At 27.7% G+C, this 25,296-nt stretch overlaps 2 protein-coding genes across 4 annotated transcripts; one reads left to right on the forward strand and one right to left on the reverse strand.

Moving 5' to 3' along the window:
* The first annotated feature begins 7,823 nt into the window (after positions 1-7,823).
* LOC101246441 (EG45-like domain containing protein) lies at positions 7,824-13,887 on the forward strand. 3 transcript variants are annotated; one of them, XM_004241762.5, is made up of 5 exons: positions 7,824-7,990; positions 11,267-11,321; positions 11,934-12,046; positions 12,648-12,948; positions 13,679-13,887. In XM_004241762.5, the coding sequence occupies exons 2-5, from the start codon at positions 11,278-11,280 to the stop codon at positions 13,683-13,685; spliced, it is 465 nt and encodes a 154-aa protein (XP_004241810.2). In that variant the 5' UTR covers positions 7,824-7,990; positions 11,267-11,277; the 3' UTR covers positions 13,686-13,887. The 3 variants fall into 3 exon arrangements, with proteins under 3 accessions (XP_004241810.2, XP_010322749.1, XP_069155408.1); XM_010324447.4 differs by lacking the exon at positions 11,267-11,321 and having other exon boundaries at positions 7,826-7,990; XM_069299307.1 differs by lacking the exons at positions 7,824-7,990; positions 11,267-11,321 and adding an exon at positions 8,954-9,295.
* Positions 13,888-17,226: 3,339 nt separating this feature from the next.
* Positions 17,227-19,857, reverse strand: LOC101246151 (3-ketoacyl-CoA synthase 11). Its single transcript, XM_004241761.5, has 2 exons — positions 19,529-19,857; positions 17,227-19,347 (listed from the first exon to the last, which is right to left on the reverse strand). The coding sequence occupies exon 2, from the start codon at positions 19,118-19,120 to the stop codon at positions 17,579-17,581; it is 1,542 nt and encodes a 513-aa protein (XP_004241809.1). The 5' UTR covers positions 19,121-19,347; positions 19,529-19,857; the 3' UTR covers positions 17,227-17,578.
* Positions 19,858-25,296: the final 5,439 nt, after the last annotated feature.

Genomic DNA, 25,296 nt, shown 5'->3' on the forward strand with positions numbered 1-25,296 from the left:
TAGGAAGATTACTTACCCCTAATATGTAAATATCATTTATACTATTGACGCCTTTGACCATTAAATTTTTTACTGAAAATATTTTATTTTATTTGAAATTAAGTGTTCAGTTATGATTCTAAATATAATTTCAAATTGTGTTTAGAATTTAAAGAACATCAATAATCTTATTTTGACTTTTTCACTTTAATCATGTTTTTTCCCCAATTAGTACCCTTTTTTAAAAATAAAAATATTCACGTTTATGTCAATTTCATGTTAATATGAAAATAATTTCAAAAATTATAATTAAATACAATTTCATTTTCAACTCTCAAAAATCATATGTACTATATGATATATGAAATTCAATCCATGTTATTATATGACTATTCATTTTGAGATATTGCTTTTTCATGCATATTTAATAATATGTTTTAAGTGAATTAATCAAACTAAGTAATTTTTATAAACTATGTTGCAAATCAAATTTGGAATATATATATATATATATATATATATATATATATATATATATATATATATATATATATATATATATATATATATATAAACAATTCCAACTATAATTCAATTTTTAAAATAGATTTCAAATAAAACAAATAATACTCAAAAGTTTAGTTTTCATGGTTAACACCAAATTTATTTATTTTTCTTAATTTTTTTTTGAGAATATTTAAAACTATTTATTGAGTCTAAAATGCAATATGTGGTGTTGAGGTGGGGCAAGTAGCGGTGGGGTGTATATTCATTATTACACCCTGTCCTCGGACCAGCCGAAAACTGATTCTATCTTATTTTATTATTATTTTACGTGATATCGTTTAATTATTTTTCGTTTTTTATTCATGTGATATAGTTTGACTTGATATGACAATTAGAAAAAGCTAGAATTGAAGAGCTCCTCTCCTTTCTAACTTAAGGGGTCGTAAACAAAACCCTGAAAAATAGTATCGAATGTATCTTTCGTTGTTAATAGAATTAAATTAAATTAGTAATTCAAATCAACAAAAGATATTATCGGTAATGAGTTGTTGATTTAGCGATTTTGATAACAATTTAAGTTTTATTTTGTTATCGATTTTTAATGGTTTAAAATTTTTTTAATGGATTTATCGATAATTCAATAATAAATTCAATAGTTATATTTATATCATTTTGTATATAAAGTTTTTGATTTAAAATTTCGTTTTCTATTTTTATTTTTTGTTGTCTCAAATTCTTGGTTATTATACAAAAGTGTTTGTTTTTTTGTTAGTGTGATATTTTAATGTTAATAAAAATGTAGACATATATGTATCATGTTATGTCCATCGGTGGTTTAAGCATTACATTAGTGCCCATTACTCTCATCAGATTTGGTAGAAAATGGTCATTATTCTTGTAACTCGTATAACTTTTTGAGCTAATCATTTACCCAATTTACTAAATTTTATCTCTCTCCTCGCTGCTAGGAGAAATAGTGTGGTCTTACATTGTGTTGAGTACACAACAAATGTATATGAGAAAGAGGGTAAGAAATGATTAGAAGTATTATATTGTGTATATATTGAGTTAGAGTAGTGAAAGAGAGAGTTGAGATAAAGAAAAATATACTAAATCTTCAACTAATTCATTATACAAATGAGAGTACTTATATGTTGAATGAACAAGTGTTTTTTTGGTGCTTTTGACTCTTCAACTAAATGCAGAATTGATCGTATTGTACAACGTTACGGTGTTAGGTTATTGTATCCTGGATAGGGACATGTGATATTGTCAGGTCGATGTAAATTATGTCAAGAGGGCGAAATATTTGTATCTCAGCCTGAATATACTTTTATTCATTTTTATTTATTTATTTTTATTTTTAACTATAATTTATTATATTTGTGGTATATTGCACCAATATTATAAAGTAATATGCAATTTGTGAATTCATGTGCATGGTTCATTTGATTTGTCACCTTGTTTCTGGGTGATTTTCAATGATTCTTTGTTATGTCAAATTTTAACGGTTAAACTGATAATCAAATCGATAATGATCAATAACCGATCGATAAACCGACAAAACGATATCTTAATGATTTTATAATAATTTAACATTTCTACAATCTGATAACTAATAAATCATACTAATAATTGATAAACTATTAAATCATACTGATAATTGATAAACTGTAAAATCAAATCGAACCGACTAATACCTGCCCACTTATATATCCTTCATAATATTTGAGTTGTTCCTTTCATTCGTCTTGTTTTGTTTCTTTGATTTGGCATATTTAATTATCTTCTTCTTACTTTACCGATCAATTCTCCCTTTTTCAACTGTCATTTTTCCTTTGTCACTATACTTTGAAGTCCATTACTTTTTTTTTTTCACTTTACGTTGTTGCAAATACATAGTAATTCGATTTCCTCTTACATAACTGATAGTAAATGAATATGTTAATATTTGTTAACTAATATTTATATCGCGCATCATATAATTCTAATAACGACATAATAAAAAGGCCTAAAAATAAAATATATATATATATATATATATAAAATATATATATATATATATATATATATTTCGATCGATAGACAACTTGTCAATTACTATCGAAACTAGGACATGTCTCATTACTAATTTGTTGGCCTACCAAATTGTATCTACCTGCAAACTATTTTAATATCAAACTTTTCGGGGCCATCATATTGTCCAGGCTTTTTCCAGCAATAAATCATCAAATTCATTTTATTTATTATAATAAGGGAAATTGTAAAAGAACATTTTCAATTTATGTCCGAAATTTTAGAGACATATTTATGTTATATTAAGGTTCTATTATTCTTGAATTTATATAATTAGTAATTTTCTACGCTTTTTCGATCTACGTGATACTATCTTTGTAAAAAAAAGTCAACTAGCGTTGGACCCCCAAGATAGTGTCACGTAAATCGAAAAGTGATAGAAAATTATTAATAAAATAAGTTAAGGGGTTAATAGACCTTAGTATAGTATAAGTGTATTTTTGAGATTTCAAACATAGGTTGAGAGGTACTTGTGCATTATCCCTTATAATAATAATATATATAATAACATCTGAATCAATAATACTTTTCAACTGGGACTTTAAAGTTAAATCAAATTAAATATTAAGGCCCACTAGCTTTTAATTTTTAATTAAAATATAAACGATTTAGCAGAAACATCCAACTGGGTTTGCTAAAATTATCGTATAATTTTTCAAACTATAAGATGAGATATTTTTATAATGTAAACTGAACACTCAAGAATTTGCGATGGTCAAAAGCACTAAAATGACGTCTAACATATATATATACATATAATTATCTTAATTTTTTATTTTATTGAGTAAAGTCACTAAATTATTATTTTTAAAACATAAAATTAACTCTGCCTCATAATTAGTATTACAAAAGGTCATCAAAATTTTGTTTGTAACCATAAAGTTATTCTAACATTGATCAAGTAGTATACAAGTCATTAAATTATTTTACTTTTTAAAAAAATGATTCAACTTAATTTGTCTATGAATATCATACAAAATGATTTTTTGAGGTATATACTTTAATTTTTTAGTGTCACGATGCCTCAATCCAAAATGAGGTCGACAAGTTATATACATTCGTGATTTATAGATAGTTGAGTGATTTTTTTGTTAATTTAGTGATTTCTGTATAATATAATCGTTGAAAATTGAGTAATTAAAATAAAGTGATAATAAATGTATTTTCTGATTTAAAAGCATGCATTACAACTTAATAGTACTAAAAAATTTCTAGAATTAAATAAGGATATATTAGAAAAAAAAATTATTATTCTTTTTTTATTTATTGAAATAAACAAATAAATAGAGACAAATATAAAAGGAAATATTGAGAAGAATTTTGTCTTTTGTTGTAATGATTAATACTTTGGATATTTTAATTGGGGTTCTAAGTAGAATATAATTACTTTTCAAACAAGGAAGCTGAGATATTTTAAAAAGTATTCCCTTCCTTAGAAATTATTTGTCACGGTTTTTATTTTTAGAGTCAAATTATAAAATCTTTGACTAACATTTTAAGATGTAATATTTCATCATATTAATATGTATAAAAATTGTAATCTATAGTACTTTTCATGTAATTTAGAATATCTAATTTTTTTGTTCAAATATCAAATTAATGTGATCTAATTTACTTTAGAAAATTAATTAAATTGACTTTTGATAAGCAAAACATGACAAATAATTCTGGACGGAGAGAGTAGTATATATTGTAGATTTGTTGCCAAACGTAAACGTTAATTGATCTTGAGATAGTCAAATGTCCTAAAGTCTACGGCATTAAATAATTAAAATAAATATGACAGGAATCAATTTGCATAAGAAGAATTATTCAAGATTTATTTTTTTATTTCTCTCATATCGACATCCATGGTTTTGTTCTATTTATTTATTTATTAATTAAAAAAAATAACAAGAGATGATGTGAACCTACTGTTTCAAAAATGTAATTGCGTGCTACAAACAAAATCATTTTGAAGATATTATTAATGTTATTTGCATTAAATTTTTTAAAGTGATAGAAATTGATTGCAACAAAAAAAAAAAAAATATTAATTTTAAAGAGGAAATATTTTTGTGTGCAAATACAATTCGTTTATTTCTTTTTTTGTAATCTGTTGGAATCAGAAGGTCAGAATTAGATGTATACTCAATAAAATTAATTTTTAGCGATAATAAATAAACACAATAATAAAGAGAATTAATATTTTTAATAAAATTTTAATGTTATAAATTTATTCAGACCAATTTTTATTTTTTATTTTGTTAACTTGTCGTTGTCACCATATATCAACTATATCAAGATTATAAAGTTCTTGTATCACCCTATCACGATTCACGACTGTTAGCATTATTTTATAAGATTTTTTTTTTCATCCAACATAAATGTATTATTATTTATTCATAGGCAAATTGATATGGAAACTTGGAAAGTCTCTTTCGTTTATGAAAGAATTACTTAGATATATTTAGTTTTCAATAATACTAATTTATTAGATTTTGGTGCTTTTATGTACGTTCAAATACACGTATCTCGAGATATATAAGGTCAAAATTATGTGAAATTTGTTTTATGTACATTTTCTTCCAGTGAATTCACATATATCTGGTGACAAATCTTACTCACCTCCCTCCCATATCGTTCTTCACTCTCCTATGTATTTGGTATATATGACGATCTAGCGCGACTCCCTCCCATCTCGCTCGCCTCTTTCCCTATTTTAATATAAATGGTAGCAAAAGTATATATATATATATATATATATAGGTGTATCTTCCTCGATATATGATAGAAAATTCTTAATAAATGATATAATATGTAATTATTTAAAAGTATAGGTGAAATTAGTATATGTGTTATGAATGTATGCCTAATAAGGTAGTCTTCCCAAATTAATACGTATCTGACTTGTTTTGTGGGTATGTTTGGGCTAACAAACTGGCCCATTTGGCCCAACTTGGTAAATAATAGGTGGATAAGTTTGGGCCAAACCTCCAGTTCTATTTTGGTTTTCTTGGGCTAGAATACTTTGAGGGAATAATTCCATGTTTATTTGTATGAACATTAAACACCTTAATTTTTTTTACCGAATCTCAAATTTTATCCTTTTAGGGGTCGTTTGGTTGAGAACAAGTTATTTCAAGATAACTTATCCTATCATGTATATGGGATAACTTATCGCATCACTATGATATAAATAGTGGGATAAGCTATTCCAAACGTGGCAACCAACCAAGATAATTTTTTTTATCCCATCACTATTTTCTTATCGTATCACTATATGATATAAATGGTGGAATAAGCTATCCAAAATGTGGAAACCAACCAAGATAATTTTTTTCATTCCATCACTATGATATAAATGGTGGAATAAGCTATCCAAAACGTGGCAACCAACCAAGATAATTTTTTTATTCCATCACTATTTTCTTATCCCATAACTAGTATTTTTAATCCCTCACACTAAACGATCCCAATCTTTAAATATTTATTGTTGATCTAAATGAGATATTTTTTATCTTATTTTAATAAATTTATTTTTAAGAATTAGAAAATTAACAATAAAAATATAATCACAATTTAGGATAAATTTTATTTTTTATTCCTTCAGAAGAAAAAGAAATTTTACGAAAAAATTATATTTTTCATATCAACTTAGGATTTAATAAATAAGCTAATAATTTTAATATGTTGCTAATGATATTTTTATTTTTACATTTGCCATTCAATTTTCTATGTTTATTAATTAAAATATAAGAATAATTAGTTAATTTTTTTTTTTATCATATAGCCTAAACTTTCCAATAATCAATCCCATAAACCTCATATCCCACAATTCCTTCACAAACAACACACATACCCTATAAATAGTGTGCAACCCATTTTATTATATAAGTTACGTTCTTATAGTATTATCAATTTATCTTTTCGCTAGTTTGTTTATTAAAAAAAAACAATTAATAAAGAAAAGAAGAAAATATTGTAAAAATGTATTTTTCTTTGATTTTAATTTCTCTTCAGAGTGTGCGTAATTAATTCGTGATAAAAGATTATTCATTAAAGTCCTACTCACTATTTTTTTTAAAAAAATAATTAATAAAGAAAAGAAGAAAATATTGTAAAAATGTATTTTTCTTTGATTTTAATTTCTCCCCCCGGAGTGCACATAATTAACTCGTGATAAAAGATTATTCATTAATGTCTTATTCACTATGTTTCAAAAAGCTATTTTCTTGTTTAGTCTATTTTTAAAAATATGATGTATTTTTCTTTTTCGTAAATATTCTATTTTTAGCTTTCAACATGATATGTGACATGTTTAGGATCATAAGGTTGGAACATCTTCATTAATTCTTAAAATCCATATGAATTGGAAAAATAATTCTTTATAAAAATTGTCACTTTAATTGAAAAAACTATTTTTTTCAAAACACTCGTTCTTTTTAAAAACGGGCATGGAATATAGGAGTGTGACAATATGTCTCAGTTTGTAATAAAATTATTTCTCAATCCATTCAAATTTATGTGAATGTATTTGACTCTGGGTAAAATTAAAGATATAAAGAATTTTTTTTTGAATGTTTGAATAAAATCAATGAATATTTTGTTTATTTATATATAAGTCATCTTATTAAATTTAAAATAAATATTTTATACTTAAGTTGTTAATTCTAAATATTGAAAATATGTTATTCTTTTAAAATCGACTAAAATAGAAAAAGTGTTACCGGGACGGGACGAAAGAAGTATTACGTTTGGATCAATAATTACTTATTTATATGATTTAATTAATTATAGATACAGTTTTTTTTTTTACACATTAAGCAATTGCAAAAAAATAATAATTACCTTCTCATTATTCCTTCACTACGCAATGATTTTAATATGATTATTTGATTAGACGGTTGAATGAAAGAAGCAAAGTGTCCAATAAGCACAATTAATATAACACTCAAATAAAAAGATTAACGATTTTACTGGATAGTGAATTTGAACTATATTTTTAACGATTTAAATATATTAAACTGATAAATAAATAATTATTACTCAAATATAAATAATTGCACGAATAATATTTTCTGAACTAATTTTACCATTGACGTATACCATTTTTTTGTTAACTTTTGCTTATAAGGCTACGTTTTTAATGTTATCAAAGCATCCGTCAATCAAGTATCTAAATTTATTGCTTCTAAGCTTCTTTTTTGGGGTAAATAAGATATCTACAAATCTCATAATTATTAATCCAATTAAATTTCAAGATTTTATTTCCTTTTAAGTCCTTTAATTCCCAATCTTTATTGCCCTATCTAATCTTAATTCTTCAATTTTTTTATTTCCTTTTAAGTCCTTTAATACCCACTCTATAATCACCTATCTAATCTTAATTCTTCAATTATTTTGCAGAAATTATTCATCTAGATCTCTACATTAAAAGTTTATCAAGGTATGCCTTTCTGTTTATTTATTTATTTATTTATTTTAAAGTTTTTACCCCAATATTCTTTCCAATTCCTTTTTTTGTCGTGAATTTCATCTGATTGGTCCCACAAAATTGTAGGCTAATAACAAATCTTTAGCAAATCTTCTCGAACGAAAATTAGAGATGTCAAATGAACGAGTCAAACGAGTTAATAATTAAGCGTATCAATTATTATTACATGAGATAAATCGGCACCTAACAAATGGGGTATAACTACCCGTTCAATTCTCTTTCTTTTTTAAATTTTTTTCATAATTTATTTGAGTACCTAATATATTTTTTTATAAGATTTTTCATGAATTAATTCGATATATATATATTAGCATAGTTTTTAGACAAACTGAATTAAATTAGTAAAAAAGAGTTGAGCTGATAAATGCGTAAAATCTATGACCTGTCTAAACTTTTGGATTGAGATATATAAATGTCTTTTAGAAAAATAGTAATTTCTCTAGCCATCCATGTTGGGTGACCGTCCATCACTCCGATAAATCCTTCACATTTTTGAATGATTTTAGGGATTCAATAATTAAATTGATAATTGTTTAAAATTTGTGGTTTGATGTTGTCTATAGTACAACATGTGCACGTGAATAATTAATTTTTGGTGGATTAGTAGACTACTAATTTGTTTTAGTGTGTGCTAAACCAAACTTTTTAATTAAATGCAAAAAGTTACTTACAACTTACTTTTAGTATGTATATGAATTATTTACAATTTTATGAATTAATTAGATTCTGTATTGATCAAGTCTTCAAAGAGTCAATATTTTTTATTGTATAAGATCTTAAGATAAACAGAAAAAATATACAGTACACATATTGATAAGTTTTGTTAGTACAATTGTTGGGTTTTAAAAAGGTCCGAATGGAAAATGAAGAGTTGCGACTTTTTATGAAATGTGACGATTTTTATGAAAAGTTGCGACTTTTATGGAAAGTTGTGACTTTTATGGAAAGTTGTGACTTTTATGAAACATGACGATCTTTTTGAAAGATTTTGATTTTTTCAAAGGTTTGTGTCTTTTCCGATAAGGCAAAATAAGAACCTTTTCACACTACCTTTTGTTTTCTATAAATTGAGTGATTTTATCTCATGGACTTCTTCTTCAACTACTAAATCTAGTATTCTCAGTGTACTTTACTGCCATTGAGTGGTTTGCTGACACCGGAGTTTTTGGTATCTATACTCTGGTGATTGAGATAATAGGTCATATTGCAAATCAAACCTCAGATACTAGAGGGGAATAATTTTCTTAAGGAGACACAGTGAGTTCAGTGGACTTGATCTTTTTCCTTTTAAAATTTTTTCAGATTCTGGTACGTGTTTTACAAATTTTAGATTTGTGAATTAATTTCAGTTCTTCTATTCTTTTGTTCTTCACTGGTTCATTAAACTTGATAACTTTGTGTTACTGTAAAGTTTGTTGGAATCAGTAAGATTCTTTAGACACATATTAACAACAATTCTTCTTTAAGAAAAATATTTCGTATATTTTTTTTTGAATCTGTTTTTGATTCTAGTTTCGCTACTAGTTTTAATTTTCTAGTTATGAAAATGTTCTTAAACTTTGTTGTCTTATAAAGATGTTTAAAGTTTTGTTCTAAGTATGTTTGAAATACATGATGAACATTAAAGTGAGATTAGATGGGATTATGGTGCTTAAATGTTGATAATTGAGATATCTTGACTCAATAATATTGAAAAATGATTTGACAGATAATTAAGATGTAATACACATAATTAAAATAGTATTTTATAGAAGGATATCACAAATTAAAAGACAAATTCTAAGGAATGATTATAAGTCCAACAATGTACTTGATAATTGTGGATATTAAGTCACATAAGGTTAACAAACACCGAATATTGTGTTAGATGAGACTATTTCATCCTTAATCAGAGGTTTTAGGTGTTGGATTTTAGCAAATTGTGAATGGAAAAAGAGAAGACAAAAATGAAAAAATGAGGGAATCAAAATTTATTTAATCAATTTCGTTAATCGAATAAATCTTGATCATTTTTTTTATAAATTAATTCAGAATATTAGTTAAATAACATAATCAATTTTGGTGCAATAGAATTTATTTGAAATTCGTGTGCAATGGTAATAGCGATTTAAAGGGGCCTATTTCTTTCGAAAAGTCGTCATTTTTTCCAAAAGACAGAACTTTCTCGAAAAAACGAGTTTGAACAGACACGTTTCTTGCTAAAAATGACTATAAAAAGGAGGGTTTTTTTTCCGTTTTTTTAAACACTGAAAATTTTCCCTCTCTGTATAAAACAAAATTCGATTGACTGAGTCTGTGTGTGCTATTGTTATTGTTTTTACGTTCGCTGAAGTTATTGAAGTTTGAGGTACTGCTACTTCTTTAACAGATTTATCCGTTTTATCTTGAGAAAAATTAATCTGCAATTTCGGAAAAAGTAAGGAAATTAAATTTCTTAACAAAATACAATGATTCCTGTAGGCTCAAATTAAAATTTTCTATCTGTTCATCTTATTTATGTTTCTGTATTATTTGACTAACTTTTATACAAATGATAACAATAAATTCGAGCCCTTCACATATAAAAAATTATATTAAAAATGATAATATACAATTCAAATTTAATCGAACAATCATTAAGATCGAAAACAAATCATAGATCTTCTATAGAGTATAGAGTATGGATTGATTAATTAATTATAGCCAAATTAAATACTTTCTAAGAAATCGGCAGCCGTTTATTGACCCAAAAATTGCTTTTATACATTTCTTCATTTTGGTTCACATGACTTATTTTCGTTGTATATTTATTAATCCACCTATATTCACATGCACTAAAAAATGGCCTGCTTATTACCATATAACTCTTCGACACCATATTGCAATCTAATAAAAATTTTAATTTTTGAATTCGCTTCTTTTATTCTATTACTAACTGAATTTACGTAGATAGATCTATTCTATTAATAACTGAATATACGTATACAAAGCTTTAAATATCAGTAGAAAAAACTCAAACTCAAACTCAAAAACTAGTAGTATTAAAAGAAAGTCAAATATTGCTAACACAATGTCAATTTCAAAGCTTTGGTAATTAATGTTTACACATTACAATTATTTGACTAAACTTTAGAATTAAATCGAATTAGTTTATTAGCTTAAATTTTAAAATTGCAATTATGTAGTTGGTTTGTTAGTTCTTATACTCTTGAATAAAATTATAAATGATTCTCCATTCTCTATGTGTAGAGTTGTGTTACATGGCACATAAATGTTCTCTTTTCAAATATAATAATATTGAAAGGTACATTTCCCCTATTCTTTTCCCTACATATTAATTGTATGTTCAAAGTAGTTTTTTTTTTTTAAAAAAAAAAATTAATTTCTAGATGTGAGAGATTCATAAAAGTTATAAAATTCCAAAGAGTTAAATCCAATACTATTAATATATATAATTGACTTTGAATAGATGTCCTATTAATATGTGTGATATCTTATAAACTGGAATCTACAATGCTCCATGAATATTTACACTGCAAAAAAGAAGAATATATATAATACCTTCTAATTCCTTTGAAGTTAATTGACTATTAGATATGATTACCATGACAAAATTCAAAATTTAGACGTTATAAATTTTATGAATTAACATATTAAATTTAGAGGTGAGAGGCGGTGAGCCAAGAGATAAATTCACGATTTAAAAGTTATTAGGTGCAAATTTCAATCATGATATTAATTTAGTGAACTCTGCGAATTTGTATATTATAAAAGAGTTTGACCAAAAATTCATTTTTAAAAAATTTAATCATATCACAATCATTATTTCTTGTATATATATAGTCGAAAAGACTGCAAACTATAACAAAGCCTAAATACTGTATATATTTATATCAAAGTTCCTTGCTTCTTTTAGGATGTCAAAGGCTTCATCAATATGGCTGCCTATATTCTTTTTATTTGCTCAACTATTTCATGCTTCACAAGCTGATATTGGAACTGCCAGCCAGTATAAGCCACCATATACACGTAAGTTACATTTAAATTAAATTTTCGCTCGTAAAATAAAGATAATTCAGTGCATTAAGCATTTTGATTACGTTCTCACGTAATCATAGAAGGTGGTAGATACTCTAAAGGAATACTGTAATGTAATGTAGACAACCTACCTACATTTCAGGCTACCTCAAGGGAGTGTAATCAGAGGCGGAGTCAGAATTTTCGATAAGGGGGTTTCGATATCTATTATATATACCTAAAAAAGTTATTATAATCATCTAAAAATAATATAATTTTCAGTCGCAGAGAATGAACCCCCTAAAGCTATGGTGGCTCCGCCACTAAGTGTAACATATACAACATATCACGTTTCTCTATAATAGTCTTACAATTATTATAGTATCTGATATGATCAGTGAAAATTCATGTAATCCACTTTAACTTTTTTTCTCGTCTAATTCAGATTTTCTTAAACCTAAATTATCAAATCACCCCTTGTATTTGTCTATTTTACAACTATTACCACCCAAACAATAAATGGTACCAATAAGTATATCTATGTACTAATTTGACTCTTTTTTTTTTCTATCGGGAGAAATGAAACATGACAACTAATATATTGTTCGCGCAGCAACGGAGTGTTTTGGGAATGATCCAACACAGTTCCCATCAAGCAACTTCTTTGCAGCAGCAGGGGAAGGAATATGGGACAATGGAGCAGCATGTGGAAGACAATATTTGATCAGTTGTATTAACTCAGTGTTGCCAAAAGCATGTAAAGCTGGACAAACAATTCAGATAAAGATAGTTGATAGAGCAAAAACATCACAATCAAGGCCAACTAAAGAAGGAACCACCATGGTTCTTTCTAATGCTGCTTTAGCTGCAATTGCTCTTCCAAATACACCTTCACTCAATATTGATTACAGACAGTAAGTAGTAATGTTTAATATTCAAACTTTTTTAATTTCCTACATCCAATTTATATGCTAAATTCACCATCAATACAGCAAAAACAACTTTTAGCAGCATGCAAGCATAGTAATTAATAAAGAGTGTTAAAATATTTATCGATATTACTTAATTGTTAGTTGATCCAATGTTAATATAGACTCTAGGGATATTTACAAAGTTCGCTTATTATAGCGATGATTAAGCTATTTATAATTAATTGATTATTGTTAAGAATTACTTTTGATGTAGTGCATTTTGATACGCATGTAGAAAGACCGCACCCGATAAGGGATGTAATGTAGACAATCTATTACCCTATCCTGACATATATGCTACAATAATACTCGATATAACGATGAAAACTAGTTTGTTGCTATATTTTTTTTATATATATATTTCAAATTTAAACCTGTGAGTCTGTGTGACGTATATGTTCCTTTATGCTAAATTCACGTTCATTCTTATAAATTAAATGTATTTAACTTATACATCGAAGGACAAATTAATGAAAATCTTACACTATCAGTGCGACTACCCTGACAAAGAATGTTTATTTTTGTTGTTGCATGTTACTAATTTCAATTAGCATGGATAATTGTCTATAATTATTTCTTAAATATCTTGATATATATTGTTCAAAAAAGAAAATAAAAGAAATTTGTATATTATGAAACTGATGAATGTGAACTGTTCCTTTTATTATTGCAGGGTGTAGAAATATTAATACAGGACGTGGGAGTCACATTCTATATATTCTAGAAAATCTGACTAATTTATATCTATAATATACTAGAATGTATCTTTGATTAATCCGTCAATTATTAATATTATTCATTGACTAATTATATGTTGAATCGACAAAATTTGTCATATGTAAACGAACAAAATATTGATTAATTAGCAGCCATTTTTGAAAATTGAGACACCTTCATATGCAGGCAAATGTCTTTTATCTTATTATTATATACACAAATTGTTTGTTTTATAGTACTCCTTAAGTAATAGATAATGGTCACTATCCATGTATTCATTGTGGAGAAATATTTAATTGATGTTGTGCAAGTTTGTAAATATCAATTCAGATTGTTTGGCTTTTAATTTACAATATTTTAGGTGTCTTTAATTTGTTTGATTAGATTAGTTTTATTTTCTCGAATGAAGTATTGATTTAGTTTATGAGTGTCAAACTTTATAATTTCCACTTAAATTACATGGATTTTTATAATTAATATATCTATAATTAATTATCTTTTTTAATGAAAAACATAATAAAAACAGTACTTCCAGGGACTATATGACTGGCTAATTGCTAGTATTTCCAAAACTATATATATATATATATATATATTTTAAAATTGTCTAGAACATCAATAGTAAACAGGAAAATAGAATGCACGTATAGGATTTTTATATCACAAATAACTTAAAGAGTCAGCTAAATATATTCTTTTAAAGCAATTATTAGTGATAGATATATTTAAGCGTTCTTTGTAAATATAATAAAGTTTGTAGCAATGTTAAATTTAATGACAATTTCTTAATATTAATAAAGAATTTAACGTGCATATTTATTGTTACTAAAAATTATTTAATATTTTTTATTAATGCGCATATTTATTGCTGTTAAAATTGTTTTTGTTATATAGCGTAAGAAAGAGAAGTATGTGATTTTCGTATAGTAAAAAATGAAATGTTTATATTATTTAATGTATATGGATGATGTTTCTTGGAACTTGGAGGGTTGCCATTTGCATGGATGGCTATGGCTACACTTAATTGACGAATAATAGTTTTGTTTGGCCAAGCAACGACCAAATCAACTTCAAATGGAAAATTCTCCTTTGTTTTATTTGAATTAATTTTCTGATATCTGAAAAGTAGAGTTTGTATTAAAATTTTAATTAAATTTAAATTAAGTATTATTTGAAAGTGAGATTTCTAATAAAAAAAATTTCATATTCAATTTCAAATTAGTTAATTTCAAACTAGTTAATGCTCATTGGAAGAACTCTTTGTAGTCTGTATCGAGGAATTCATCGTGGATAAAACTATTTTTTTTTTTTATGTTATCAACAAAATCCAAACAAGAAAATAAATACTGATTGATAGAGAATATAAGTTTAAAGTATTAATTTGTTCCACGTTTCACCTTTTCTTAGTTACGTATGAACTTTTGTTTTTCCTTGATAGTCCTAATAAAAAAATCACCACACATTACTCACTAATATACAACTCACCCTAGCTCCCCTCACATCATCTCTATCATATACTTGTGCAACTTTATGTCCAACCAAGTGTTTTCTAATTACCGTGATGTTTGGATCAATTTTCAGTCAACTTGATTGTTTTTATTAATTATTATCTTTCATCGTAACAGATGTTAAGTAACTATATCCATCAACGCTAGAGTAGATGGAAAAAGTCACCTACGTGTACTTTTTTCTCTGCTCAAATTTAAAGCTTAGAACTTATAACCCTCTACCCACTTCATCGACTATCAGGTCGCACCGTTAAATGCACATGTCCAACAAATTGTTGATGATAATTACTATTCCATGGTACAAACTCTTAGTGGTGAACACTATTTTCTATAAAAATAAAAACATTTTTACACTATAATTTTTTTGGCTTCCAAGTTCCACCTTGTTAATTCAGATTCTTACGTTGGATAGTTTCACTATGAGGAGTAAAGCGTTTTCTATAAAAGACGACTTCATTTGCATGTCCTAAATGAGAGACCTTAAGTTTAGGACGAAGGAATATTTACTGCACCACGGCAACCTTCTATGGTCATTTACATGACTATACTATTACTAATTCAATGGTTTTGAATCTAATAGAAGATATCTTGTTCATCACTTTCGAATATTACTCAAACGCAATTTGCAGTAACCTCCATTTATGTAAAGAAATGAGATCTCAGTTACCTCAAAGGCTGGCAAATACCTTGAATTTTTTTATTTTTTTTAAAATTGAATTTACAAACTGAGAAAATAACATCAACTGTAACCGATTTTACAGTTCGCCCTGTTAAGATCGAATCCACACACACTTGATGAATAAAAAATGCAAGAACTTTAGAGAGAAAGAGATGAGAGATCTAGAGAGAGAAAGAGAGAAATCAATATTTCGTGGTAACACTCCGTGAGTAAACTTCCACGGCCGTGGGGTATATATATTAATAAATCAAAGTATTTTTGGTTAAAGAGAATAAATGGAGAATAAATAGTACAGCCTAACAATTCTCCCACTTGGAGACTGATTCAGTCATCCAAAAAATACATTCTCAAAAAAAAAATCTCTTTATCATCAACATCTTTATCGCACCGCAACATCTGTAGCAACAACTATAGAAGACCAACCGAGGTTTTGCATAACCCCAGTTTCCCAACATCAACACATTTCGTCAACATGTCTGCCGGTTCTTTGCACCCTCTATCTTCTCCAAGCACATATCACCATCCTCCACTGCCCTGCGAGTGAAATGGTATCGCCTTCTGATGTGCTTTATCTTTGAATGATAGACTGGATAAATCAGGCTCTACAACCCAACACACGCCCTGCGTGTCCTCAGGACATGTCTTTTTGGTGCAATGGGCTGAAATTTATGTAACCCATTTTGGGGCATCATGTAAGGATAAGATTTTAGTAGAATAAAGAGTAATGGCCTTACCAACCATATTTACCAATGCGTAACCACCACTACCTTACTAGTGATATTGTTTGTTTTTGGCCTTGCGTTCCATAACATGTGTTCTAGTGACCAAAGTTTTACAACAAGAGGACTAATTTTCTCAAATTGAGTAAAGCATAATGTCAAGAATTACGAGCCGTGAAAGCAAATGCTAATGCTTGCATCAGGGTAGATTGTTTACATCACACCTCTTGGGATGCAGCCCCCCGCTAACGTGTGAGGTGCTTTGTGCACATGATTGCCCTTTTTTTAAGGGAAGCTGCTTGATTGAAAACATGAAAAATACATGAAACACATGCTTAACTCACTTTTCCCTGGGATTTCTAGTTTTAATGTTAGTACAACTTTTACCTTTCTCCTTGACAAACAAAGCAAGATAGTAGACAACTTCATGAAACTTTATACTATTATCAACAAGTTCACAGATAAAATTTTGTTTCGCTTTCTTTAGTATCTTGTAATCAGCAAAAAGGGGTATGCATATTTCGCAGCTAGCCACACCATATAATGGTTTCAAAGGAGGGGCGAGGAGACGGGGTTGAAAGAAGAATAACACAACTGCTCTCCATAACAATGAATATCAATTTCTGGGATAAATCATGAATAAAGAAATAGTACATGGATATTAACTGATACATATTCAGCAATTACCCCCTGAATTCCAAATTACCAACAGGTCAATGATCCTAAACTCAATTTCCACAAACATAAAAATGAGAAGAACACTTGCTTGATTCTCATAACTCAATGGAGAGCAAGTAGAATTCCCTATCTAAGCTTCTCAATAGAATTAGATCAGCGATAGACTAGCTTGAGAATCACAAGGAAACAACTGAACAGCACATTGCAACTGATAAAGAATAATCACCTGCGATGTCGGGAACACTAAGCTAAATGAAAGCTCAATTGGATTTTTAGATTTTTGCAACCCTTGGAACATCCACGGGGAACTGGTCAATCTCATCCATCCACGGGCTCTTCTCCTTGGCTGGATTAATTGATCGTAAAGCTTTCCAAACTGCACTGTTACATTTGAACCCTGAACCAAATGCTATTTGCCATGTTCGGTCTCCCCTCTTGATCCTTCCCTTAGCTTCCGAGTAGGCCAATTCGTACCAAAGGGAGCTGCTTGAGGTGTTTCCAAATCGATATAGTGTCATCCTTGAAGGCTCCATATGCCAGTCAGTGAGTTGCAGGTTTTTCTCTATTTCATCTAACACAGCTCTGCCACCAGCGTGAATGCAGAAATGCTCAAACGCCAATCTAAAATCTGGGATATAAGGCTTGATCTTCATCTTCAACAGTTTTCTTCCCACGAGCGTTGCAAAGAAAAGCAACTGCTCGGACATGGGAAGCACAAGAGGGCCCAACGTAGTGATATTGGTTTTTAGAGCATCGCCAGCTACTGCCATTAAATCCTTTGACAGCGATACTCCAACTTTTCCATTGGGATCTTCCATTTGGTAAACACAAGAAAAACACTTGTCATCGGAACCTTTGTGAGTTCTGACAGTATGCACCAACTGGTACTTTGATCTTCTTCGCTCAGATCCTTTGTTGGAGAGCATTACAGCAGCACCTCCCATCCGGAATAAGCAATTTGGAAGGAGCATGGATTTCTCAGTCCCAAAATACCAGTTCAGGGTGATGTTTTCCATGCTGAGCACCAAAGCATAGGTATTGGGATGTACTTGAAGAAGATCTTTTGCAAGATCGATCGAGATCAAACCAGCACTGCAACCCATTCCACCTAGATTGTAGCTCACAATGTTTCCACGGAGCTTGTAATGGTTCACAATCATTGCAGACAAAGAGGGTGTTGGATTAAACAAGCTGCAATTTACTACTAGAATTCCGATATCTTTTGGCTTAATACCAGTTTTAGCAAGGAGCTCATCAATGGCACCAAACATAACCATCTCAGCTTCTTTCCGTGCTTCTGCCATACAAGGATTTGGTGGTACCCTCAGCACAGCTTCAGGGAGATAAGTTGATTCACCAAGGCCAGACCTCTCAAGAATTTTCCTCTGGAACTCAAGAGTTTCATCAGGGAATGAACCAACCAACTTTGACCTCTCCATGAAAATCTTCCTTGTGCATATCCTAGCATCTTCAGGCTTATAGCACGAGAAATTAACAAGGTATACAGGGCGAGGACGGGTTAGGAAATAGAGGGTTGAAAGGAAGACCAAAAGGGTAGAGCATATGATGACAGATATGAGATTGAACCTAAGCTGCTCCCAAAGAACATATAGGTCACTCAGCGAAAACGTAGAGATTTGAGCAGCAAGGACAATAACTAGAGGGGATAAAAATAGGTACATTCCATGAGTAATAAGGTAATGATAACCAAGTTTTACATACTTCAGCTTCACAGATTGTTTGAAATCAGGAAAATTTCTTGAATAAGAAGGAGGAGGGTTGTTAACTGGGGCTTCTGGTTTTGATTCACTCATTTTGATGGAATACAATAACTTTAACCCCACCTCAAAACCAACACTAAATTCAACACCTCAAAGGTACAAAATTGAAATCTTTACTATTTCAAGATTGAATTTTTATAAGGTCTAAGGGTTTAACAGCAACAAGGGGTTCCTTAAAACAACCAGATCTATCAGGAAATTAGATTTAAACACCAAAAGTTTGAAACAAGTACCTCACTCAATCCAGAATCAAAGAACCCCTGCAAGCAAAATTAAAAGAAACAGTCAGACTTCATGTAAATAAACTACATTACTATCAAACATAAGATCTAGCACAAAACCCCAATCCTCAAAAACTTAAACAGAACCCAAAAAACAAAGAAGCCCATTTCAGAACAAGCATATATGAGAGAATAACAGAACCCCAGATCAAGAACAAACCTTATGTCAACGCAGAGAAACCCCAGAAAGAGTCCTCCACGGAGAATCCTATGAACTGTGTGAAGGAGAGAGAATATTTTTTTGTTGTTTTTGAAATAAGTATAATCAAGCAGGTATTATACTAATAAATAAATAAGAAGTGCATGGAGAAGGCTACACAACCATGAGAAATTACAACACTGTTGTATAGTTGTACACTGCCTTGTGGGGGCAGAGAAGAAAGGGATAAAACAGTCAATCTTGAAACTTTGAAACTTCAAAATGGAGGGTTGAAGTTTCAAAAAAGAGAATTGTGGAACGTGACCGATTTGATAATAAGCATTTATCTCAAGTAAAAATCTCGAATTTAAATTTTTTTTATAAGATGTGTTTTAATATAAATTTTTTTAATAAAAACTAAATTAAATTATATTTTAATATAAACATCGAATACTCTAATAAAAAATTTAGAATGAAAGATTGGATCGTGGCCTTTGAGCCAATCGAATTTGACTTGTTAGACAACGTGTATAGTTGAGGATAGTGGCAGCCTGGCTGCCAGAATCTACAACACTAAAAATAAACTTTTTGATTTTATTTGTTATATTTTTATTTATTATTTTTATTAATTGACGAAGATAAATTTATCACATGTCATTTTAAAAATAATCTTACCTATAGAGTATAGAGTAAGTAATTAAAGCAAAGAAAGCACTAGCTAGTAAATGACTATGTTAAAAGATACTAAAATCTTCGAATATATTGTTTGAGATAATAATTATTGAGAAATTATTTACATTCCTTTGTATAGGCTTAAAAAAGTGAGAAACTTATTTTTTTGTGTTAGTTCAATTGGTTTAGAAGCATATTCAGGATTTTGAGATGATGAGTGCACTGTTATATAAATCTGATCGATTTGACATTTAGGTTTTTATTACTGAAAACAATTTAAGTTCAAAATTATTGGTCTAAAATTAATTTTTATATACCAATTACTATTTAGAGAAGTGTTATCTATTCTTTAAAAAAAAATTAAAATAAGATAAATATAAAATTTAACTTACTAACCTCGCAGAGAGGTGTGGCTATTCATAATCGCATTATCTGATACTTAAAATGTGAATTTACCCATCTATATTTTAATATTTTTTAAAATTATAACACTACTATATATGATCTTGAAAGGAGACATGGATACACGTGAACCGAAGGCCCCCTTAGTGGGTGGTCCTTGTTATTAAGGTAGTGATACCTAACACTTTAATAATTTTATCAAGACATTTTTGTTAATCAATAAATTAGTTTCACTAATCAATTATTAAGATAGTGGTACCTCACGATTTAATAATTTTATAAAGTTTTTTTTTGTTGTGAATTAATAAATTAATTTAAATAGCGAAAATAGTACGAAGTTTAAGCATTCAATAATTTTATTAAGTTTTTTTTGCGAATTAATACATAAATTTAATTAGTGAAAATGAAACAAAATTGAAGTTTTAACAAGTAAAAATGAAATAAATTTAACGCCTTTAACTAGTGAAATAAAATAAGGGCGAAACTAAGTGAGCGAAAATAATTATAAAAGGAAAGATCTTTAACTTTTTAATAACAAGAAAAAGTATTTGTATTCAAAAGCACAAAAAATCCTCTCTTCACTATTAATGAGGGATAAATAAACTTTATTTTTCTCCATCTAATTTCCTTCCATTTTCTAATTACATTGCATCCAATTTCTTCAATGCTTAGCAAAATTCTATTAAATTATCACTTTGTCCTATGTTGTGCATCTGGTAAAGCATCATCAGAACAATGACTTAATACACTTATTAATATAGACATTTTACTATATTATACTTGATAATTAATGTTAAGTATATCTTGAAAATGATATTATAGACATTTTACTATATTATACTTGATAATTAATGTTAAGTATATCTTGAAAATGATATGAAAAATAATATTAATGTTAAGAATAAAACATGAAAAAAGATAAATATTATTTTTTTAATATCAAAAGTAATAAGTAAAATAAAATATATTTTAAATAAATGACAAATAAAAATAAACAAAGAAAGTATTTAATAAAACTGAAACTCTAAGATATGTTTATCTCAAGATCAGGCTATTATAAATTAGAACATTCCAAAATGCATCCACTATTTTGAATGATCTATTTTTAATAAAAACGACAAGCAAAATAAATTAAAGAGAGCAGACTATTAAAGGGTGAACCAACTAATTAAAAGTAAAGAATTATTTAAAACAAAGTGAGATAGAGGATCATGTTAAGGTTTTCATTAAACCTATCTTTTTTTTCTCTCTAGAAAATCCAACATTAAAAATAAAAAAACTTTATAAAATTATATAGTTTGCAGATTTTACAATTGTTCTTTTTAATTGGCTAGTGATTGACATATGACAGTGATGGCAAAACAATGTTGACTTGGCTAATATAATGTTCAATTATTCATACCTAGTCATACTTCGTAATTGTAACAACTTCTAAAGCTCGTTGGGTTACTTTTTAAGAAAAAATATTAAATACATTTATTTCTAGTCGGTATAAATATGCTTCTAGATAAACCTATGATTATAACTATTTCTTTTATCAAATTTACTAAAGTACAATATATATATATATATATATATATATATATATATATATATATATATATATATGTATGTATGTATATGTATGAATGAATAAGAGTATAATAACATATTTATTTAGTACGATTATGTATTTATATAAAAATCTTTGAATTTATTTAAAGAAAGTTAAAGAATTAATTCGATTTAATTACTTTGATTGAGTTTTTTAAAAAAAGTTTTTTATTACTAAAAGTCCATAAAAATTAAAATACACGTTGACTTTATTTTTATCTTCATAAAGCAAAGAAGTTATTCTGATAAAAGAAGAGATAGGTATAAAAGCAGAGGCGGCTCTATAATTTTGTAAAAAAAAAAAAGCAATCGCCTTAGATTCTAAAGTTGAGGGACCTCATATTTTTTATAAAAGAATAAAGAGGTAATAGAATTTTGTTGAATTATAAAGGGAAAAGGGTCTGATATACCTCTCAACTTTGTCATTTAGAGCCGATATACCCTTGTTAGGAAAGTGACTCATATATACTCCTATTTGTAAATAAATGGCTCACATATACCCATTTCCTCTAACGGAAATGGAAAAAATAGTAAGTTTAATCTAAATTTTTATTATTTTTTTCTAAAAAATATAATTCCATATGAGTAAATTTAATCCTCGTCAAACATATTTTTTTGACCTTTTTTTGTTTCAATGACTAATTTATAATTATTATTTTGATAATCAAATTTATTTATGTTTCACTAATATTCTTGTAAAACTTATTGTAGATGACCAATTTTTTCTTCGAATACAAAATTAAATTCCAATACACACACAAAAAAGTTTAATTTTTTTTCTTTAAACTAAGAAATGAAAGAAAAAAACATAAGAATAAGAAACTCAGATAATTATAAAAAAAAAAGTCAAAAAATAATTTATATATGAAAAAAAATAAAATATACCTTGAACTTTGATAGAAGAATCATATATATCCCTAAATAATTTTTTTAAAAAAAATTACAAGTAATAAATATCAATTTAAAATTATTTTTTAAACTTCCGTTAAATGAAAGGTATATATGAGCCATTTTGTAATGGAAGGGATATATGTGATACGTTTGTATAACGGTAAGGGCATATATGAGCCACTTTTATAACGGGGGTATATTAGCTCCAAATGACAAAGTTGAGGGGTATATCAGACCCTTTTCCCAATTATAAATACTATGTCTCAAGAAAATTTAAATTATTGACTATAATAAACTTTATAAAAGATATATATTCATATTCAAGTTTAGACCTTTATTCGAATTTAACTTTAAATTACCAATTTACTAGAGCCGCTAGTCCGTAAGACTGTCGAATAGTTGGATTGTTTAAACGAATAATCGAAGTCAAATATGAGTAATTAATATTATTTTGGTTGTCAACAATGAGAAGAAAAAGTGTGACCACAATATATAACTAATAATAACATCTATAAATCTTAATAATTAAGTTTGCACTTTATATTAGATGGGTACACGGTTATATTTGGGCCCCTACGCCTGTTTGGGGTTGAATGAACACGATATTTTTGATATTATTATATTAAAAAAATTATTTTATTAAACTTAGTCCAATAAATCTAAAGATTTTATTCCCTTGACCACCTAAAGCTAAATCGAATAAATACTATGTAAATTATTATTTGTTGATAGAATCATCTATAAATTTTCTAAAAAGTTTATAAATGTATATTCAGTACGTTCATTAAGTAGCTGTATGAATAAAAATAATTGATAAATCAATCGAGCCACTCATTAGTAGGAAAAATTAAATGAAGACACTACTGCACGATACTAAATGTACTTATTAGGAAATTTCTGCAGAGCAAAAATACTACAAAAAAAGGGAAATGTCATCTTCATTGATTTGAAAAGGTGATTGTAATTTATAATGTAAAAAGAAAGGGATTCATCAATTTTAAATCACAAATATTTTTTCTTTTTTTGAAAATTAAATTTCAAAAATTCAGTACGAAGAAACGTACAAAAATTTGATTTAATTATCTTAACTATACACATACCTACGTCCATTCTTTATGATAAATGTAAATTACAAAAAAAACTGTTAATCATGTATGCATATTAGCAAAAATAAAAATTAAAAATAAATGAAAATAGACAGAAAATATTAATTCGACTCCACAGTAATTACTGTGTTTTATTAAGAAATTGAATCTTCTCAAGGACCCTATGTTACAGAATAATTCATATCAAGATAAAACAAATTAACTATTAGAGAAGTAGCGATACTTCAAACTTCACTATCTTCAGCGAACCCGCAAAAACATCCTCGAGAGCATACACAGACTCAGTCGATTGACAATTTTGTTTATGTAAGAAAATGTATGCAGAGAGGAAAAATTTTCAGTGTTTGAAAAACAAAAAAGACCTCTTATTTATAGTCATTTGCAGTAACGAACCCGTCTGTTCAAACCCATTTTTTCAAGAACGTTGTGTCTTTTGGAAAAAGTAACGACTTTTCTGAAGGAACAGATCCCTTCTGGACGTTTTTATCGTTACGCGTGAATTTCAAATAAATTTCATTACGCCAAGTTAATTATGTTATCTAACTAACATTCTGAATTAGTTTATAAGAGAAAGAAAATCAATTAACAAGATTGACTAAATAAATTTTGTCCGAAAATATTATCAATCAAGCACTTGGCGAAGTCGAGCGATGACGACGAAGCGAGGGAACACCTTCTTCTAACCCTTTAAGAAATAAAGGAAGTGTTTCCTAATATAATGATAACAATTTCCTTTTTTTATATCAATATAAGATAAATGACTTTTCATTTGCAACTTATAATGACTTTTAATTTTCTCTCCAAAATTGATTCCCTCACTTTTTTTTATTTTCTCTTCTTATTTACTATTCACACCTTGTTAAAAACAAACAAAAACATTATATACATTATTAGTTACGATCAAATATTTAAAAGGACAATCTAAAAAAAGATATTTTCTTTTACCTATAAGGAAAAGAATGCGATATACACCTCAACTTTGTTATGAAAGTGATTCATATATATCCTTACTTATATACAAATGACTCATATATACTTTTTTTCTCTAAATGGAGACATATCAACTCCAAATGACAAAATTGAAGAATATATCAGACGTTTTTCCTTTATATATTAAGATATAAA

The sequence above is a fragment of the Solanum lycopersicum genome, chromosome 6, assembly GCF_036512215.1.
Source record: "Solanum lycopersicum chromosome 6, SLM_r2.1".
Lineage (NCBI taxonomy): Eukaryota > Viridiplantae > Streptophyta > Magnoliopsida > Solanales > Solanaceae > Solanum > Solanum lycopersicum.